Source organism: Rhinatrema bivittatum, chromosome 1 (assembly GCF_901001135.1).
Source record: "Rhinatrema bivittatum chromosome 1, aRhiBiv1.1, whole genome shotgun sequence".
NCBI lineage: Eukaryota > Metazoa > Chordata > Amphibia > Gymnophiona > Rhinatrematidae > Rhinatrema > Rhinatrema bivittatum.
The window spans coordinates 427962577-427983518 of NC_042615.1; the positions used below are offsets into that span (position 1 = coordinate 427962577).

General features: G+C 47.1%; 1 protein-coding gene across 1 annotated transcript in view; it reads left to right on the forward strand.

Annotated features, from left to right (window-relative positions):
• The window catches only part of LOC115092778 (sialic acid synthase-like), a 102350-nt gene that overhangs the window by 56231 nt on the left and 25177 nt on the right, over positions 1–20942 (forward strand). Inside the window, exon 4 of the mRNA XM_029604088.1 lies at positions 15139–15293. Within this exon, the coding sequence (XP_029459948.1) occupies positions 15139–15293 (155 nt within the window). The remainder of the gene's footprint in view (positions 1–15138; positions 15294–20942) is intronic.

The window sequence follows — 20942 nt, forward strand, 5'->3', positions numbered from 1 at the left end:
CCAAGTGGCGCGCGCGCGTGCCTATGAGCAGGGCGTCCATCGGCACCTTCACAGCGGTGCTGCCCCAGCGGGGACGCCGCCAAACAGGTGCAAGCCAGGATTCTGGAGGTGGAAGCAGGTCCGGGAACCAAGAGGTAAGGGCCAGGCCGCGGTGCTCGCAGCAAGGACCGCAACAGGTCTTTTGGGAGGGTGTGGCTAATTGAATATAAACTCCCTTGCTTTGTATTATATTCCTACCAAATAATTTTGACCTGTAACCACCTGCTAAAGTGCCAACACTGATGTAATCATTGGCATACCCGGTCTGCCTGGCTGGATCTATGCAGAAAGCAATTTTCTCCTGTAGGCTTAACATGGAAAAAAACCTTTAAAACATCCGGCCATCTTGTCTATGTATTTTTTTGTTTCTTTCTTTCTTTCTTTCTTTTTGTTTTCATTTGTTCTAACTTGTTCTTCAGCAGTAACTTCTTAGCCTCCCCCCACCCCCCCCCCCCCCCCACTTCCCGGGCGAGGCTTAAAAATCTGTAAACTAGAACAGCAAATGTTTTCTTGCATTAGGCACCAAATGATTATATCTGCAGTTTGGCTCTTCCTAACTGGATAGCCTGCTTTCCAATATTTCCGGTTTCACATGTTGACTCTTAATTAACTGCTGGCATTCCTTGATGGCTGAGTAAGATCGAAAGCTAAAGTATGAGCTTGTCCCCCTCCCCGCTTTAACCTTCCTTCATCACATACTGCCAGCTGCTTAATCTCAACTCTTCATTCCTGCTGGTGCTGACGCCCTCCCTGTTTCATAAGACCTCCAGTGGCATTTTGTACACTTGGGGAAGGCATTGGGGTGCACATTAGCGTCCCAATGCTCCGGGGGAAAGTTAATTAGAATTCCTGAGTTGTTGCTAACTTTCCAGAAAATAGAAACATAGAAATATGGCAGCAGAAAAAGACCATATGGTCCATCTAGTCTGCCCATCTGTCTAATTTCTCTAGCCCTTACAATTCCCATCACTCCCTCAGAGATTCCCTGCATTTATCCCATGCTTTCTTGCATTCAGATCCCCTTTTTGTCTCCTCCACCTCAACTGTTCCATGCATCCACCACCCTCTCTGTAAAGAAATATTTCCTAAGATTGTTTCTGAGCCTAACTCCTTTCACCCTCATCCCTTGACCCCTTGCTCTAGAGCTTCCTTTCCAATGAAAAAGGCTCACCACCTGTGCATAGAAATCTTTGCGATATTTAAATATCTCTGTCATAAGATAGCTTGCGTTTTTTGAGGCAATCTTCTTTATTTACATAAAATTAGGTATTAGTGATCTGCTTTGCATGACTTTGCAAAGCTTAGGCATGCAAAGCAGCTCATTAACATGCACGTAGTTACAAAATAACAGAATATAAATCAAAAATCAAATTTAAAATAGTCATGTCTTCCTATTTTACTGTATTTGCTATTTTTTTCCATTTGCAACTTTGCATTCCTGACTACTTTTCTATCTTCTCTTAGATTTGCCAGATATTGTCACCTGTCTGCCTCTTCCTGCAGTCTCTTGTAATTTATGAACACTACCTTCATTCCCCACCCTTTCAGCTACATCTTTCGAAAGCCTTAGCAGCCTCTTTTTCCTCTTTAATAATGTATTTATTTCAGAGAATTTATACGCTGCCAGTCCAGGGCTCTCAACAGCTTACAATAGCACACACATAATTAAAAAAAAGAATCAAAAGACTAAAATGCTTCATACAAAATATTAGGGATGTGAATCGTGTTCCCGATCGTCTTAATGATCGAAATCATCTGGCAGGAGAAGAAAATCGTGTTTGGCACGATTTTTTAGCTAAAAAATCGGTTTTTCCGATTAGTGCGCACTAACGGGAGTGTTGTGATCTTCCTGCACACAGTGCCCTAACCCTGATACCGGGAGTGTTGTGATCTTCCTGCATGCAGTGCCCTATCCCTAATACCAGGAGTGTTGTGATCTTCCTGCACACAGTGCCCTATTCCTGATACTGGGAGTGTTGTGATCTTCCTGCATGCAGTGCCCTATCCCTGATACCAGGGGTGTTGTGATCTTCCTGCATGCAGTGCCCTATCTCTAATACCAGGAGTGTTGTGATCTTCCTGCACACAGTGCTCTATCCCTGATAACGGGAGTGTTGTGATCTTCCTGCACTCAGTGCCCTATCCCTGATACCAGGGGTGTTGTGATCTTCCTGCACTCAGTGCCCTATCCCTGATACCAGGGGTGTTGTGATCTTCCTGCATGCAGTGCCCTATCCCTAATACCAGGAGTGTTGTGATCCTCCTGCACACAGTGCCCTAACCCTGATACCGGGAGTGTTGTGATCTTCCTGCATGCAATGCCGTATCCCTGCTCAGTGCAGGAAGGTCACAACACCCCCGGTATCAGGGTTAGGGCACTGCGTGCAGGAAGATCACAACACTCCCGGTATCAGGGTTAGGGTACTGTGTGCAGGAAGATCAGAACACCCCCGGTATCAGGGTTAGGGCACTGCGTGCAGGAAGATCACAACACTCCCGGTATTAGGGTTAGGGCACTGTGTGCAGGAAGATCACAACACTCCCGGTATCAGGGTTAGGGCACTGTGTGCAGGAAGATCACAACACTCCCGGTATTAGGGTTAGGGCACTGTGTGCAGAAAGATCACAGCACTCCCGGTATTAGGGTTAGGGCACTGTGTGCAGGAAGATCACAACACTCCCGGTATCAGGGTTAGGGCACTGCGTGCAGGAAGATCACAACACTCCCGGTATTAGGGTTAGGGCACTGTGTGCAGGAAGATCACAACACTCCCGGTATCAGGGTTAGGGCACTGCATGCAGGAAGATCACAACACTCCCGGTATCAGGGTTAGGGCACTGTGTGCAGGAAGATCACAACACTCCCGGTATTAGGGATAGGGCACTGTGTGCAGGAAGATCACAACACTCCTGGTATTAGGGATAGGGCATTGCATGCAGGAAGATCACAACACTCCCAGTATCAGGGATAGGGCACTGTGTGCAGGAAGATCACAACACTCCTGGTATTAGGAATAGGGCACTACATGCAGGAAGATCACAACACTCCCAGTATCAGGGATAGGGCACTGTGTGCAGGAAGATCACAACACTCCCGTATCAGGGATAGGGCACTGTGTGCAGGAAGATCACAACACTCCTGGTATTAGGGATAGGGCACTGCATGCAGGAAGATCACAACACTCCCAGTATCAGGGATAGGGCACTGTGTGCAGGAAGATCACAACACTCCCAGTATCAGGAATAGGGCACTGTGTGCAGGAAGATCACAACACTCCTGGTATTAGGGATAGGGCACTGCATGCAGGAAGATCACAACACCCCTGGTATCAGGGATAGGGCACTGCGTGCAGGAAGATCACAACACTCCCAGTATCAGGGATACGGCACTGCATACAGGAAGATCACAACACTCCCGGTATCAGGAATAGGGCACAAGTTCTAGTCACATTGACTGATCACATTACTTTTTTTGTCAAGCTACCAACCGTTTCCATTTCCCATCCCCCCAACCATCACCTCAGTGGGAACCTTGGTAACATCAATAAATAAGAGGGCAGCCAGCCAATAGGAATACATATTCATTCCTAAACTGACCTTAACTGACCTGAAAAGTGTCAATTTGTATCATTTTCTGTTAGTGCGCACTAACAATGGTTAGTGCGCACTAACCCAATTTAACGATTTTTAACGATAAATCGTTAGAATTCCTATTGTATCGTGTTCTTTAACGATTTAAGACAATTTTAAAATTATTGGACGATAATTTTAATCGTTGAAAAACGATTCACATCCCTACAAAATATACACTATCACCAATGTACTACAGCAAACATTTGACAAGACATTGCCTATAATTTAATTTCCTAATGCCTGCATGAGGAGATAGGACTTTAGTAACTTTATTAAAAGTTTTGGAACATTTGAGCACACAAAGCTCCACAGGCAGAGTTTTCCACAAAGCTGGACCAGTGACTGAAAATGTCTGCTCGTGTGTGTCAACAAGATGGACTTGTTGCAAGGAGGGAATATCAAGTAATCTCAGAGGATTATAGACACGCAGCATTGGATTGGCCCATGGGAGAGTCAATTTTCAACAAACTGTGGATCAGCATTGTGGTCTTATATTGAATCCTCTCACTAATCGCGAGTCAATGCAGACCCTTCAACGTGGGAGAAATGTGCCTGTGCTTCCCTGATCCAGAAATTAGGCGAGCCATAGCGTTCTGCAATGCCTGTAATGCTCACAAATGAGTTATTGTCAGCAAAACGTTACAGTCAGTAATCCAAGTCAGAAATAACAGAGCTTGCACTATTAAAGTTGTGTCTATTCAATAATGATTTCAGTGGTCCCACCAGACAAAGTTTGAAATAGCCAGCAGGCACATTTGCTCCAATTTGAGCAGGCATCCATAAATTAGAATTATCTACAATCACCAAACCCCTCCTCCCCCCCCCCCCCCGAAGATCCTCTAATAATAAATACAATTCCAAATAGCAAAATTGAGGAATGCTAAGTACCCTATTAAGTTAGAGTCAAGAGTTACCTTAAGGCTCTTCACCTGAGATACTATAGGGATAATGCACTTCTGAAAAACAAATGAAGGGGGCACCATTAGCCTTTCAGAATGCTGCAGAATCATGACTTCTGTCTTTCTGATATTAAGCATCTTTATTTACTTTCCAAACAAAAAGGTTAGTTGCTCTTACAATATTTACTTTTACTTAACAACCAACAAGGACTGAACTTCACAATCTGGGTAAACAAATAAGCATGGGGGTAGCTTATTACGGCGGTTACTACCCTAAACCAGTTAGCCTGATACATCACTTTGAATGTATATACAGTGTTGCTCTCTGCTTCAAAGGCAGGGGAAAATGTGGAAAAGAGGAATTGCATTCAGACAACAACCAACAAGGACTGAACTTCACAATCTGGGTAAACAAATAAGCATGGGGGTAGCTTATTACGGCGGTTACTACCCTAAACCAATTAAGCCTGATACATCACTTTGAATGTATATACAGCATTGCTCTCTGCTTAAATGGCAGGGATAAATGTGGAAAAGAGGATTTACATTCAGACAACATGCAACAAGGCATTGATCTGTGCAGTCTGGATAAACAAGCATCGGGGTAACTTGCTTGATGCGGTGGTTACTACCCTTAACTATTAAGCCTTATGCTCACCTTAGATGCAACTCCAACATTACTCTCTGCATCAATGGCAGGGGATGGCCGGAAATTTGAATCAAACAGTTACCAACAAGGGCCCTGAACTTGGTGGTTGGTGAAACAGATAAGTATGGGAAAGTAAATGTGGGAGCTTGCTGGGCAGACTGGATACGCCGATTAGTCTTTTTCTGCCATGATTTCTATGTTTGTATGTTTCTACTTTTGCCCACTGATCTTCTATTCCCCTAGATATTCCCATCCAGCTAATGATTCTTGAGGTACTCCTCCATATTAACAAATTTAGTTTTCCTGAAACCTAGGACCTTCACCTTGGAAAGCATCTTTATTCCTATTCTTTAATATTGAGCCACACCATCTGATGATCTCTGGCTCTCAGATTTATTTATTTAAAATGATTTATATACCATTTTTTGTTCAAAAATGTAATCAAAACAGTTTACAATAAAACTTACATAGTAAAATATCACATACATACAACAGAATAAAATAAATCAGTAATAATAAAATAAACAAGAGCAATACACAACATAAAGAAAACGGGGAAATAAATTAAAGGGAAAGGGGGAATGCTTGGAGGGAAAACAAGTCAAATTGGATGCAAAGAACGGTTAAGTAGTGTCTTCAGTGTTAAAAGCACATTTAAAAAGAAATGTTTTTAGATTCTTTTTAAACTCTTTCGCAATGTCAAGGTGTCTTGAGTTTTGGGGGCCAGCAACTGAGAAAGTGCATGATCTCTTGATGTCTAGTACAACATCAAAAATACTACTCCAGTGGTAAGCTCTAGGACCAGAATCACCCCATCCCATAAGGGTTCCATTACCAGCTGAAGGACTAGTTCTCCCTGCAGAATATCCAGAATCCCCCTGCTTCTAGAAGACACTGTAGCCAAGATGTCCCAATCAACATCCGGCAGATTGAAATCCCCTAGCATTAGCACCTTCCCCTTTCATAGCAATTTTGACAATATCCACCATAAAATTTCTACCCATTTCTTCTGTCTGTAATGGATGTCTGTATATGACATCAATAAATTAGATGTTCCATCCCCTCTTTCCAAATTAACCCACAGTGCCTCACCTTACCAGCAGTTCTTGTTACAAAGCGAGCCCTCGGGTCCTGTTAGGAGCGTGGAGGCACGGTCCCATCTAAGGTAGGATGTGAGCCCTTGCGTCACGGCATGGCTCAGGGAGGAGCCCCAAGACACACCATGAGAGGTGAGCTAGTATGAGCATGGGAGGAGCAGGAGCAAGGCTGGACTGAAGAAAAGGAGAGGATTATCCGGAACAGGAACTAGGCAGGCTCAGACCTCCACTGGACCTACACGCACCAATGAGACTCGGAAATGCAATGCTGGTTTCGAGAGTAGCCCTCCGCCCACTCGATAGCCCTTCTGTACCCGCCGCTTGGGAACAACGAGTGCGTGAGGCCAGACAGAGGCTGAGGGCAGGAACATGAAGACTCAAACAAAGACTCAGGATTCTCGGAGGATTCAGACATAGACTTGGATACTCGGGAGACTCGGACGTAGACTTGGATACTTGGGAGACTCAGACAAGGATTCAGGTTGCTCGGAAGTTTCAGTCAAGGATTCAGGAGTCATGCAAATGTACTGGGTGAGAACTGCATCGCAGCACACCCTACACAGCCGCCCACGGCTGATTGCAGACCACGCTGTAAGCAAAGCAGACTCCAGATGAGGTAATGGAACTTGAGACTGGAACATGACAAAGATTCAGTAGAGTGGCAGCAACCAAGAAAAAAAGAACCGGTAAACACCACGGATTCTTAGTTCTTTATTTAGTATCTGGATAGCCTGACTCTGGCCGAGTTTCGCTCAAAAGAGCTGCATCAGGGGCTAATAAAACATGTATAAACATATAAATACATATAAAAACATTTAAAAACATTTAAGAACTGAAATAATAATAAATAATAAATTAAAAAATAATAAAGACTTACTGTAATGTAGCCATATGCTTAAAAACACAGAAAAAATTAAACAATAAATTACTTATATGAATTCAATCTATAAAAAATGTGATTAAACAGTCAAAATAACCCAAGAGTATAAAAAAAATTTGAATACCTATGGCATTGGATGCCCAGATACCGCATCCAAGGGATGGACTTCACTGTGTGTATTAAAAATCAAAATTAAACAGAATAATGAATATGTATTTTTAATAAAAGTCCACCAGTGTGATTATGGCTCACTTATGCCTTGCCAACGATGACTATTTATTTAAATTATCTAAAAAATACATAAGTGGCAGAATGCTCACTTACCATCACTTAAACAACAAACATGACATTCAAATATGCCGGGGCGAATGGAACTGCCCAGCCAGATTTTCTAAAATATAAATCGGGTAAAAGCCAATGAAAAGCAAAAAACAAACTTAAGGTTAGAATAAGTGATATAATATCCTAAATCATCTCCAAAAACTGATTATATTGAAAAATATGCTCTATTGTATTACACAAATGTAGGTCTCTCCCATCAACTATTAAAATCTTAGTTAAATAAATGTTAATAAAAAAGCAAAACATGCATGCAATTGTAATCCTGGCCGGTGACAGCACAGAAACAACATGAGGAACTAATTAAGTAAATGGTAACAAACTGCACTCATAAAATTAGACAAACTGCACTCATAACATTAAGCAAATAAGTGCTAAAGGCAGCAAGCATACCAAAAAGCTAGATGGTGACAGCATATAAAAATCTTAAGATACAGGGGTAGATTTTAAAAAAGAGCGCGATCGTGTACTTTTGTTCGCACAGCAGGCGCAAACAAAAGTACGCTGGATTTTATAAGATACATGCATAGCCGCGCATATCTTATAAAATCCTGGATCAGCGCGCGCAAGGCTGCCGATTTTGGGCAGCCTGCGCGCGCCGAGTCGCGCAGCCTGCCTCCGTTCCCTCCGAGGCTGCTCCGAAATCGGAGCGGCCTTGGAGGGAACTTTCTTTCGCCCTCCCCTCACCTTCCCCTCCCTTCCCCTCCCTAACCCACCCCCCCAGCCCTATCTAAACCCCCCCTTACCTTTGTCCCTCGATTTACGCCTGCTAGAAGCAGACGTAAATCTACGCGCGCCAGCGGACTGCTGGCGCGCCGTCATCCGACCCGGGGGCTGGTCCGGAGGCCTCGACCACGCCCCCGGTCCCGCCCCCGGTCCCGCCGCATCATTCGGCCCCACCCCAACACGCCCCCTTAAAAAAAACCCGGGACTTACGCGCGTCCCAGGGCTCTGCGCGCGCTGGCGGCCTATGCAAAATAGGCGCGCCGGCGCGCTGGCGCGCGAGGGCCCTGCTCACGTAACTCCGGGCGGATTTACGCGAGCAGGGCATTTAAAATCCACCCGACAGTGTATAAGGGACTGTAAAATAAATGCTAGCAAAAAACAAACCTAAAATTGCACGCAATGGTGGCAGGAAACAGCACACAAATGATATAGAACTACACTCATAACCTTGACAAATAGATGCTCAGGGCGACGAGCAGAACATAAAACTAAGAGATGACAGCACATAAAAATCTTAAAATTCAATGTATGAGGAAATTATCCGCGCTCAAACCACTTTTGAATAGATAAATACAACGGGCAACCAGCAAAATGAATGCCGTAGCACAAATCAAAGCGAGTCTCCGAGAGCAGCCGATTCATGCAGAACAGTGACCGCCGTAGCGAGGAGTAAACAGGAAACGAATCGCACGACTTCTACCTTGTTATTTAAATGGCGTTTTTGGCACCAAAAATCAAAAAGAGGCTGATGGTTGAGAAAGAAACAGACTGATAACTTGAATTGGCACCACAAAAACCTATAGGGAATACACATGATTGTATATGACATCCCAAAAAATAAAAACGATATGAAAATTGAAAACCTATTAAGATATTAAATATATTAAAAATAAATGTCTTAAATGTTTTTAAATGTATTTATATGTTTATACATGTTTTACATGTGTTTTTATTAGCCCCTGATGTAGCTCTTTTGAGCAAAACTTGGCCAGAGTCGGGCTATCCAGATACTAAATAAAGAATTAAGAATCCGTGGTGTTTACCAGTTCTTTTTTTCTTGGTTGCTGCCGCAATATTGGATCGGTTTCCGGTGTGTTTTTTTAAAGATTCAGTAGAGGCCTGCATCGGGGCGTGCCCTACAGAGCCACCTGTGGCTGGTCGCAGACCACGCTGAAGCGGAGCAGGTTCTAGCAGAGTCTTAGGCATGGACGGATGCATGTACAAATGAACTCCATAGACCGGGAAAGATTCAAGACTCAGGATACTCAGAAGCAAGGCATTAAAAACAGAAGTCTCCCAGAGGCTTGCGCTGCAGGCGAGAAGAAGGCCTTGTACCACGAAGCACCTTACACAGCCTCCCCGGGGCTGGTCATGGATCACGACATGGCATTCCAAGAGAGGTGGATAGACAAGGGACCTGGGAACTGGATAAGGAGCTGAAGATGAGACGGATGAAGTCAAAACAGGAACATCGGACATCAGGAACAAGGAACATGCACCTCAGGACACGAGACATCTGGACACAGAACATCAGGAAGAGAAGACAGGTGATGAGGAAGCTCCAATGAGGGACGAGACTAGAAACATCAAGAAGACGAAGTTCAGGAACATGAAGAACATGGAACAAAGATCCATCAAGGCACAGGAAGACCACTGAGGACCTGGATCCACAGAAAACCACAGATGCTGTGAAGGCACTGAGGAACTGCAGCAAGGCCCTTTTATAGGGCTGATCCAGGAACTGGTTGATGACATCATCGATAAGGGCCACGGGGCTTTTCCCAACACTGCCCTTTAAGAGCAGGAGAAAGTCATGTGTCTGCGCCTATGGTGAGCTGGGAGAGAGCAGACACATCAGCGGCATCCCTACCATGTCGGAGGCCCGAAGAGAAGCAGCTCCCTGCCACAAAGACAGAAGAAGAGGCAGGCAGCGGCAGAGATGGCTTCCCTGCCGTTCAAGGACCCCAGCAGCGGCTCCAGCCACGAGGATTAACATTGGGTGGCTCAGTCCTGCCGCGCAGAGCAGGAGACGGCCATGGCCTCCAGGCCGCGGAGGACGGCATCGGACTGTCACGTTTAAGGAGGTACTGCCCGCCCTGTCGTGGGCAGGATCACAACAGTTCTGTGACGGACACTATATCCTATCAGCCTCTTCCTTCATTGCCTCTTGATACAAAACTTTATTTCCCATACTATAGGGATTAGTGTACATAACTTTCCAGACATAGCCTTTTCTCCAATATCTAATTAGGGATGTGAATCATTTTTTGACGATTTAAAATATCGTCCGATATATTTTAAATCGTCAAAAATCGTTAGGGCCATGATACAACCCCGGCTGAACGACCTCCTGCAGTCGATCTCCTGCCGGCGCCATTTTCCGTACGGAAAACGATTCGCGGCAGGAGATCGTTTTCCGGACCCCCGCTGGACCCCCAGGGACTTTTGGCCAGCTTGGGGGGGCCTCCTGACCCCCACAAGACTTGCCAAAAGTCCAGCGGGGGTCCGGAACGACCTCCTGCAGTCGAATCGTGTTGGTCTATGGCCGCCGCCATTTTGCGCCGCCATTTTGAAAAATGGCGCCGGCTGAAGACAACACGATTCAATTGCAGGAGGCCGTTCCGGACCACTGCCGTTCCGGACCGCCGCTGGATCCCCAGGTAATTTAAGGCATTTGGGGGGGGGGGGGTTCGGGAGGGTGGGGGATTTAATTTAAAGGGTCGGGGGTGGGTTTTAGGGGGTTTTAGTGTGCCGGCTCACGATTTTCACGATTTTCACGATACTTTAAACACCCAAACGGCAACAATACGATTCCCTCCCCCTCCCAGCCGAAATCGATCGTTAAGACGATCGAGGACACGATTCACATCTCTAATATCTATTCAAGTGTACTATTTAATGTTTACTTACCTGAGGACTTTGTTCATCCATCCCCAGTAATCCTAGTTTAGAGCCCTCCTTATCAGTATTGCTAGTCTGCTCCATAATACACTGTGTCACTTCTTCCATCTCTTCTCAGCAATCCTTGAAATATTATCCCATGGTCCAGGAAGCCAAAGCACTCTCATCAACACCATCTATACAGCCATTCATTCATCTGCAGAATGTCAGTTTCCTTGCCTGGGCCTTTATCCTTGACTGTGAGGAATACCACCTGTGTACCTATCTCATTTATCCTATGTCCCAAAACCCTGAAGTCACTTTTGATACAATATCATTCATGCCAACATGGATGAGCAACATCAGATAGTAGGCAGTAGGCTTGAGATTTTGGCAATCTCACCATAATATCTTGTGTTTTGGCACCCAGCAGACAGCACACCTCCCGGAACATATCTGGTCAGCAGATCGATTTAACCATACCCCTCAGAAGTGAGTCACCAACCACCTCCTATGTGCAGTGGTTGTTGAGCCTGTAGCTTTGGGATGTGCAAGTTATGATTCCTCCTCATCCTCTTCATCCTGGGATGGTTTCTTCCCTTCCACTTCTAGGATTGCATACCAGTTCTTCAGCTTGAGGGAAATTTGAGTCAGGCATAGGTTCTAGTGACTGTCGTAATCTGGATCTAGCTGTCACCTTGTGGTACAGTGTGTTACGTGGAATAGTGGACCCCTGCTCTGAGACGAGGTTGGTGCCACCTTTAAAAGAGGGGATCCTAGAGGTCCTCGTCATTGGGAGGCAGGCACAGGTGATAGAGACCCAACCAGACCACCTATACCAGCTCTCGTTCCCTGCAGGTTGAGCCCTTGGGAGTTGGGGCAGGCAGGACTTAGTAGCGGGTCTCCGGATGAAGATGATCCTGAAGGCAGAAGGTGGAAGTGAGGTTGGATGTACCAGAGGTTGGGGCCAACAGCAAGGAGGAGAATCCAGGAATGGGCCAGAGGTCAGGGCAGGCGGCTAGCAGAAGAGACGGTGAGCAGGCAAGTGGTTAGGGCAGGCAGCAGACAACGCAGAATCCAGGGACGAGCCAAGTCAAGAATCAGAAGAGCAAGCCGAGGGGACGAGGAGCTGGAACAGGGATAGGAGCACATTGAGCAGGAACACATGGAGCAGGATCGGAAACACACGGAGCAGGATCAGGAACACATGGAGCCAGAGCAACCAGCAGCTCTGAGCAGAGCGGGACCTGTTGCTGAGACAGGGAAGGAGCGGTAGGATTGGCCTTAAATAGGGTCCTTAGCCCACGTCATCAGAAGGGGATGTCGGCAGCCTCCCAGGCGATAGCCCTTTAAGATAGGGGAAGGCGCGCGCATGCCTAGTGGGCCCAGCAGAGAGGACGGTGTGGCAGCATTGGACGCAGTAGCGGCGGCTCCCTGCCACAAAGGCAAGTCCCGGAGCTGTCGGGGAGGAGAAGCCCGCACTGAGTGAGTCCCGCGGTGGCAGATGGGACAGGGAACTGGCCGCGGAGGTTTGTGGTCAGCGGCGGTAACAGTACCCCTCCTCTACATTCCCTTCTAGAAGACTTGGGTTTCCTGGAATGCACACTGTGGCAATGTTTGAGGAGATCCTTATCTAGAATATTGGAAGCAGATTCCCAGGTGTTCTCCTCGGGGCAAAGTCCTGCCAGGAAATCAGGTATTCCCATTTCTTGTGATGTCATCTGACATCCAGGATTTCCTTTACCTGATAGATCTGATCTTCATCAGACGATAGTTTTGGGGGTTTTGGGGGCTTCCGGCAAAGCCATGACAGGACCAGAGGCTTAAGCAAGGAGACATGAAAGCTGTTATGAATCTTCAATGATAAAGGTAGTCGCAGCTGGTAGGTAACGGGTTCGATGTGCCTCATGATTGAGAAAGACCTGATATAGTGGGCAGCTAATCTCATGGAGAGCACCCTGAGTCTGATGTGGTGGGTGCTGAGCCACCCTCTGTCTCCCGAGTTGAATAGGGGTGCTGCCCGTCAGTGTCTGTTTATCATTTCTTTTGCCTTGTGAGCTGCTTCCTGGATTATTTCCTGGGTTCATACCCAGGAAATAATCAAAGTTCCTGGAGGGCCTGGGCGGTTAGCTGAGCTGTGGTGGAAGGCCCTGCAAGTGGTATCAATAGTGGAGGAATGGGGTTTTTTCCCATACACTGTGAACAAGGGCAAGGACCCTGTGGCTGAGATGAGATGAGAATTATGTGAAAACTCGGCCCAGGGGAGGAGGGAGGCCCAGTCATCCAGACGTTTATTAACAAAGGAATGGAGGAATGTTTTTAGGATGCGATTAGTTCGCTCCACTTGGCCATTCACCTGAGGGTGGTATGCAGTAGTGAAATTCAGCTGAATGTTAAACTTACGGCATAATGAGCGGTGAATTGCACTCCTCGATCCAAGGTCATATGTTGTAGAAGACTGTGCACCCAGAATATGTGATTGGTGAAGAGGTTGGCTAGTTCGGGGCCTGAAGGGAGGCTGGGAAGAGCAGTGAAGTGGGCCATCTTCGAAAAGCGGTTAATGATGACCCAAATGACATGACAGACGCTTGAGAGAGGGAGCTCCACCACAAAATCAGTGGACAGGTTGGTCCAAGGTTCCTTGGGGGCCAGCAGCGGCTTTAAGAGCCCCCAAGGTCGTCCTGTCATTGGCTTTTGCTGGGCACAGACCGGGCATGAGTCCACATAGACCTTCACATCCTTTTCTACCTGTCGCCACCAGTAGTATCGTTGCAATAATTCTAAAGTCCTAGCTCTTCCTGGGTGACCTGCAATATGTGAATCTTGGGCCCATTCCAGAACTTTCTGGTGATGCCGCAAAGGGACTATGGTTTTCTCAAGAGGCGTTGGCAGAGTTGCGGCCAGCAGTATCTGTGCCGGGTCAATAATGTAACACGGGGAGTCGGGAGTAACTTTGGAGTCAAAGGCCCAAGAAAGTGCATCCGCTCTGGCATTCTTGGAAGCAGGGCGGTAGCGTAGGATGAAATCGAAGTGGCTGAAAAATAAAGACCAGTGGGCCTGGTGAGCGTTTAGATGTTGAGCGTGATGAAGGTATTTGGTGATCGGTGTACTTTGTAATGGTATGCTGGGCGTGATGAAGGTATTTGGTGGTGGCGGCTCCCTGCCATAAAGGCAAGTCCAGGAGTCATTGATGAGAAGCCCGCGCTGAGTGAGTCCTGCGGCGGCAGATGGGACATGGAACTGGCTGCGGAGGTTTGCGGTCGGCGGCGGCCACAACACAGTGTCACCTTCCCCTCTGCTTGAGTTTTCCCTTTTTGACAATATATAAGAAATGCCATACTGGGTTAGGCCAAGGGTCCATCAAGCCCAGTATCCTATCTCCAACAGTGGCCAATTCAAGTCACAAGTAACTGGCAAGTACCCAAACATTAAATAGATTCAATGCTACTAATGCCGGCAACAAGTAGTGGCTGTTCCCTATTAATAGTAGTTTATGGACTTGATAAGCATTTTATCACTGTAGTTTTTATTCTCCCACAAAGCAGTGCAGGAAAGCCAATTACTATAAGTTGTCCCAATCCTGAATATTGGTTCAGAATTAATTTCTGAGATGCATTCATCTATGATGCACAAGCACAAAATTGTGGCTTGGGAAAACAGTAGCTGGAAAATATTGCTTCTTTAAGAAATAAAAAGTAAAGACTTGATGTTTGTACCCATCTCTAATTCAAGTGGAGCAAATGTATGCCCAAATGGAGATATTAAACACCTTCAAGCTCATCTATATTTAAAAGCTTAACATTAAATTTACATTTACAAATATTTAATGATTTGTAAGAATTGGAAAGACTTTTTTGTCTCAGTGGAAACAGCCAAAACATATTAGAGAAGTTTTGTAATTGAATTTCATGATCTATGAGATGAAGTATTTTAATAAAAATTGTGAAGTTTGAGATTAAAAATTTTTATTCTAGCATCTTGTATGCTTTATCTTAGGGCGCCCAATGGTGATTTCTAGTGGCATGCAGTCAATGGACACCATGTGTCGGGTTTATCAGATGATTAAAGCTGCTAATCCAAACTTCTGTATTCTCCAGTGCACCAGTGCCTATCCTCTTCCACAAGAGGATGTCAACCTCCATGTGATAAAGGTCAGTAAATCAGGCATGCGGTGAGATCAAGAAATACATCATTTTATATCCCTTTCTTCTCTTTACTTCCCTCTATAGCTTCCTCCACTTCAATTTAGAAATAAGATTCAACAAACAAGTTAGGTGGTACCTATTCATTGAATTAACATAATGCATTTTTTATTTGCTTTCAAGAGTTATGTTCCCTTACATCACTTTGAAATCATGGAGCTGAGTTTTTGGAATGCTTGTGAATAATGCAAGACTTGTTGATTTGAAAAGATTCTGGATCAGATCAGTGCTCTACCCTTGGTGCTTATGCATTCACATATGCACTTCCTCATTCTTCTTCCCTTCCTATTCAGCACTGATACTCATAATGTAAATGCAGCTTTTAGTTTAGCAATAGGTGGTCGGTCTCAGCAGTCTAAGAATGACTGACTAGAATGAGTTTATTTATTAAATCTTGATATCAGTTTAGCTCTGGAGCAAAAACTGCACATTGCACCTGCTGTTTCCACTGATAATTAAAGTTTGCACAATTTTCATCTTTGTGACATCTAGGTACAGCATGTATGTGTTATGTAGCCGGAGGAGAGTGTGGACCTCTTGCCTGAGGGAGAGTTGGCGCTACCTGCGGGGGTGAACCCCCACAGGTCCCCACCGTCGGGAGGCAAGGCTGACTAAAGCAAGGGCCGGCTGGAGCTTCATCAATACCAGCCCCATTCCCCGCAGGTTGAGCTTTTGGTTGTGTGGAGCCGGCTGGTCTTAGGAGGGCACTTGTGAAGACGATGTGATAGTCGAGGTTCAGTCCGAGGTCAGAAGCCAGAGAGTTGCCGATAGCCAGTCCAGAGTCAGAAGCTAGAGAATCGCCGATAGCCAATCCAAGTCAGAAGCCAGAGAGTCACCGATATCCAATCCAAGTCAGAAGCCAGAAGATCCGTCCGTGAAACCAAGGGAAGGAGCAGGACCAGGAACAAGGCTTGGAAGCAGAAACAGGACTCGGAAGGCAGGAACAGGACTCAGAGCACCAAGAAGCACAGAAGACCTCACCTAAGGTGAGCAGACTCGTTGCCAAGTCAAGGAACTGGAGGAGGAAGTTCCCTTAAGTAGTCCCAGGCTTTAGATGTCATCTGTAGGGCTGGACTAATTTTGGTGCAGCTGGCCCTTTAAAAGAATGCTGGAGGCGTGGCCATGCGCCTAAGGAGGGCCCTTCCCAGAGAGGATTGTCGGAGGCCTCGTCCTGTGGCCTAGTGCTGCGAAGAGACGGTCAGGGGTAGATCCTCCTACTGCGGAGGCCGCCCGAACATCCGACGGCGAAGGAGGTAGGGGGAGCCGTACCCACCCATTTAGGGTGCCTCGACGGGGGTTTGGTTTGGATGGATGGGTCCTGTGGAACTGAGTGAGGAGACCTTTGTCCAGGATTTTGGCGATTGGTTCCCAAGAACTTTCCTCAGTTCTGAAACCTTCCCAAGCCAGAAGATACTCCCACTTCTTCTTGCGTTTCCTGACATCCAGAACCTCCCGGACTTGATAGGTGGAGTCATCTTCAGAGGAAAGAGGTTGCAGCTCAGGTGGAATCCAAGGTGGCCATGTCAACACCACCGGTTTTAAGAGCGACACATGGAAGGTGTTGTGGATCTTGAGTGAGGACGAGAGTTGAAGTTGATAGGACACGGAGCCTATGCAGAGTAGTATCGAGAAGGGACCGATGAAGCGGGGAGCGAGATGCATCGATGGTAGATTCAGGCAGATAAACCGCATACTCAACTAGACCTTCTGGCTGGGTCGGAGAGATGGACTTGGTTTTCGATGTAGGTCTACAAACTTTTTGGCCGCTTGGCTGGCTTTGTTCAGGGTTTGCTGGGTGACCAACCAGAGTCGGTGTACTTCCTCGGCAGACAGCTGGATGGCTGGTGAAGGGACGATCACAGGGACGGGTAGCGGTGGGAGGGGTTGCTTGCCGTATACTAGCTGAAAGGCAAAGAGCTGGTGGTGGCAGATGGGTGGGAGTTGAGGGTGAACTCAGCCAAAGGTAGTAGATCCACCCAATCGTCCTGTTGGATATTCACGTAAGCTCGCAGAAACTGCTTGAGGGTTCAGTTGGTTCTTTCCGTTTGGCCGTTGGTTTATGGATGGCAGGCAGATGTAAAGTCCAGGGTCATATCGAATTTCTGACAGAGGGATTTCCAGAATTTAGCAGTGAATTGTGGTCTGCGGTCCGATAGAATGACTTTAGACAGACCGTGAAGGCGAAATACGTGGTGGATAAACAGGCAGGCTAATTGAGGTGCTGATGGTACTCCTGGTAACGCCATGAAGTGGGCCATTTTAGAGAAACGGTCGACCACGACCCAGATAGTAGTGTTACCTTTGGACGGCGGCAAGTCGACAATAAAGTCTGTTGAAATGTGTGCCCAAGGTTCACTGGGAATAGGAAGTGGCTGGAGTAAGCCCCAGGGTGGACCCATGGGGTTCTTATCGCGGGCACACGTGGTGCTTATTCAACGTAGGAATGGGTGTCTTTAGCCATCCCTGGCCACCAATAAATCCGGCGAAGGGCAACCTGGTTTCGGTGTTGTTCCGGATGGCCCGCGCTTCGGGAATCATGGGTCCAGGTCAATACTTGATTCCGTAGACGTGGTGGAACAAACGTCTTGCCTGGGGGGACTGACATGGTGACGGCCAATAGGACTCAAGTCGGGTCAATGATGAAGCTAGGGTCTTCCAAGGTATCTGAGAGATCAAAGGCTCGAGAGAGTGCGTCTGCCTTCATGGTTTTTGCGGCAGGATGGTATCATAAAATGAAATCAAATTTTGTAAAGAATAAGGCCCAACGGGCCTGCCGTGTGTTGAGACATTGAGCCTGGTGCGAGTATTCAGGATTTTTATGGTCCGTGTAGACTGTGATCTGGTGTTGAGCCAACCAGGGGTGCCATTCTTCAAAGGCCATTTTGATGGTGAGGAGTTCTTTATCGCCAATGGCGTAGTTGTGTTCTCCAGCAGAAAATTGGCGGGAGAGGAAAGAGCAGGGATGGAGTGTGTTGCTGGCGGAGTATTGGCTAAGAACGGCCCCGACTCCTTCTGAGGAGGCATCCACTTTGACAATTAAAAGACGTCGAGGATTTGGATGAAAGAGGCATAGCTCCTGGAAAAAGGCCTCTTTCAGTCAGAGGAAGGCAGAGACTGCCTCAGGCAGCCAATGCTTGGTATCGGCTCTTTTACGGGTTAGGGCAGTTAGAGGAGCTACCAGAGAGGCGTAATTGAAAATAAAAGAACGGTAGTAGTTAGCTAAGCCCAAGAACCGCTATAGCTGGTGTAGTCCGGAAGGCTGAGGCCTGTCCTGGATGGCTTTGGTTTTTTCAGGATCCATGCTAAACCCCTGGTTAGATATGATGTACCCCAAGAATGGAAGGGTTTCTTGCTCGAAGATGCATTTTTTTAATTTAGTGTACAGCTGGTTCTCCTGGAGACGTTAGAGTACCCAGGAAACATTTTTGCGGTGTTCTTGTAGGGATTGGGAGAATACCAAGATATCATCGATGTAGACAACGACTGACTGGTACAACAAATCTCGGAAGATTTCGTTCATGAGGTTTTGGAAGACAGCCGGGGCGTTACTAAGTCCGAAAGACATAACTAGGTATTCATAGTGCCTGTCTCTGGTGTTGAAGGCTGCCTTCCACTCGTCACTCTTCTTAATGCGAATTAGGTTGTTGGCTCCCCTGAGGTCCAGCTTGGTAAAGACCTGCGCACCCTAAAGTCAGTCGAAGAGATCGGAAATCAGTGGAAGCAGATAGCGATCCTTGATGGTTATTGCATTGAGGCCTCGGTAGTCGATACAGGAGTGAAGTGTCCCATCCTTCTTGCCTACAAAAAAGAATACGGCTCCGGCCGGAGAGGTGGACTTACGGATAAACCCCCTGTCCAAGTTTTCACTGATGTAATTGGACATGGCTAGGGTCTCGGTAGGTGAGAGGAGGTATGTGCGCCCCCGTGGTGGATCAGAATCGGGTAACAAATTAATTGCACAGTCAAATTCTTAGAGCCACTGGTCGCGGTCCTGCGCAACCAGGCACTCCCTCTTACCAAGGCGACGCAAATTCCTTCCGCTCTAGCCGGCCTACAGTGGCGGTCAGACACACTTGGGGTGTCTCCTCGTGCTCCTCTTCGTAGGCACGCCGTTGGGCCTGTTTCCCCAGGCTCCTCCGACACACTGCCGCCCTGCCTCCTCTGAGCTTCCTAGGCCCACATGCACGTTCCTGCAAGGTCTGGCTTCCAGACCTTGCCTTTGCTTCTGCTCTGGCTCCTGTTTCCGCTTCCTCTATGGAAGATCTCTCCTGTTCCTGAAGTTCTCTCTGTCTGTCTTCTGGATCCTGACCTCGGACTGGCTATCGACGTCTCCCTGGCTCCTGACCCTGGCTTTGGATTTCGACGACTCTCTGGCTTCGGACTCTGGCTTGGATATCGACGACTCTCTGGCTTTGGACTCTGGCTTGGATATCGACAACTCTCTGGCTTCGGATTCTGTCTTGGATATCGACGACTCTCTGGCTTTGGATTCTGGCTTGGATATCGACGAGTCTCTGGCTTCGGACCTTGGCTTGGATATCGACGACCCTTGGGCTTTAGATCCTTGACTGTTCTTGGATGATCCTGCTGACACTTCAACTCTCTTCACAGGGGCCCACCAAAGACCAGCCAGACACAGAACCCAAGGGCTCAACCTGCGGGGAACGGGGTTGGTATTGGCGAAGCTCCAGCCGGCCCTCTGCACCAGCTCAGCTTTGCCTTCACATGGTGGAGACCCATGGGGGTTCGCCCTCACAGGTAGCGCCAACTACACCTCAGGCAATGGGTCCACCAGCCTCACCATAACATTAAGCCAAGGCCTTAGACCCGGCGAAGCCATTCCAGATTTAACCCAGAGAATTTTGGAGAAACAACTAGCCTTGGAGGCGTTGGTGTCCTCCATTGTGTGCCTCAACACCCGTGTGGACTCGGTAGCTTATGCGGACATCGCCTCTTCCCCATCAGTGAGGTCTCTCATGGTTCAGTCATCTGCTTGTCCAACCATCTTGCTTCCAGCTCCCCTACATTATGCAGGTGATCCTCATCAATGTAGGGGGTTCCTTAACCAGTACAGTATGCACTTCCGTCTCCAGTCCTCCCTATTTACGGACAGTATAACCAAGACTACCTACATTCTATCCCTGCTTGAGGGCAAGGCCCTGGCCTGGGCATCTCCCTTATGGGAATTCTTCGATACGGTATTACAAGATCTTCCCCACTTCCTGAAACTGTTCTGGACAGTGTTCGAAGATCCTGGGCGGCAGACAGCTGCAGGGACCAGGCTCCTGCACATCCACCAAGGAGGATACGCCTTCTTGGATTACACCATTGAATTTAGGACACTGGTTTCGGAGCTCCACTGGGATGAGAACTGCCTCCGGTCTGCCTTTTTAAATGGGCTATCCACAAAAATCAAAGATGAGTTGACAGCAAGGGAACTTCCTCCTTCACTAGATTCCCTCATCGAATTGGTGAGCAGTGTGGATCACCGCTTGCAAGAAAGAACTCTTGAACTGCAAAACCCAAGAAGGCGTACTACAGCTTTTAACCTACCATGACAATCTCCTTCTGAATCATGGGCTGCTCCCACAGCAGAAG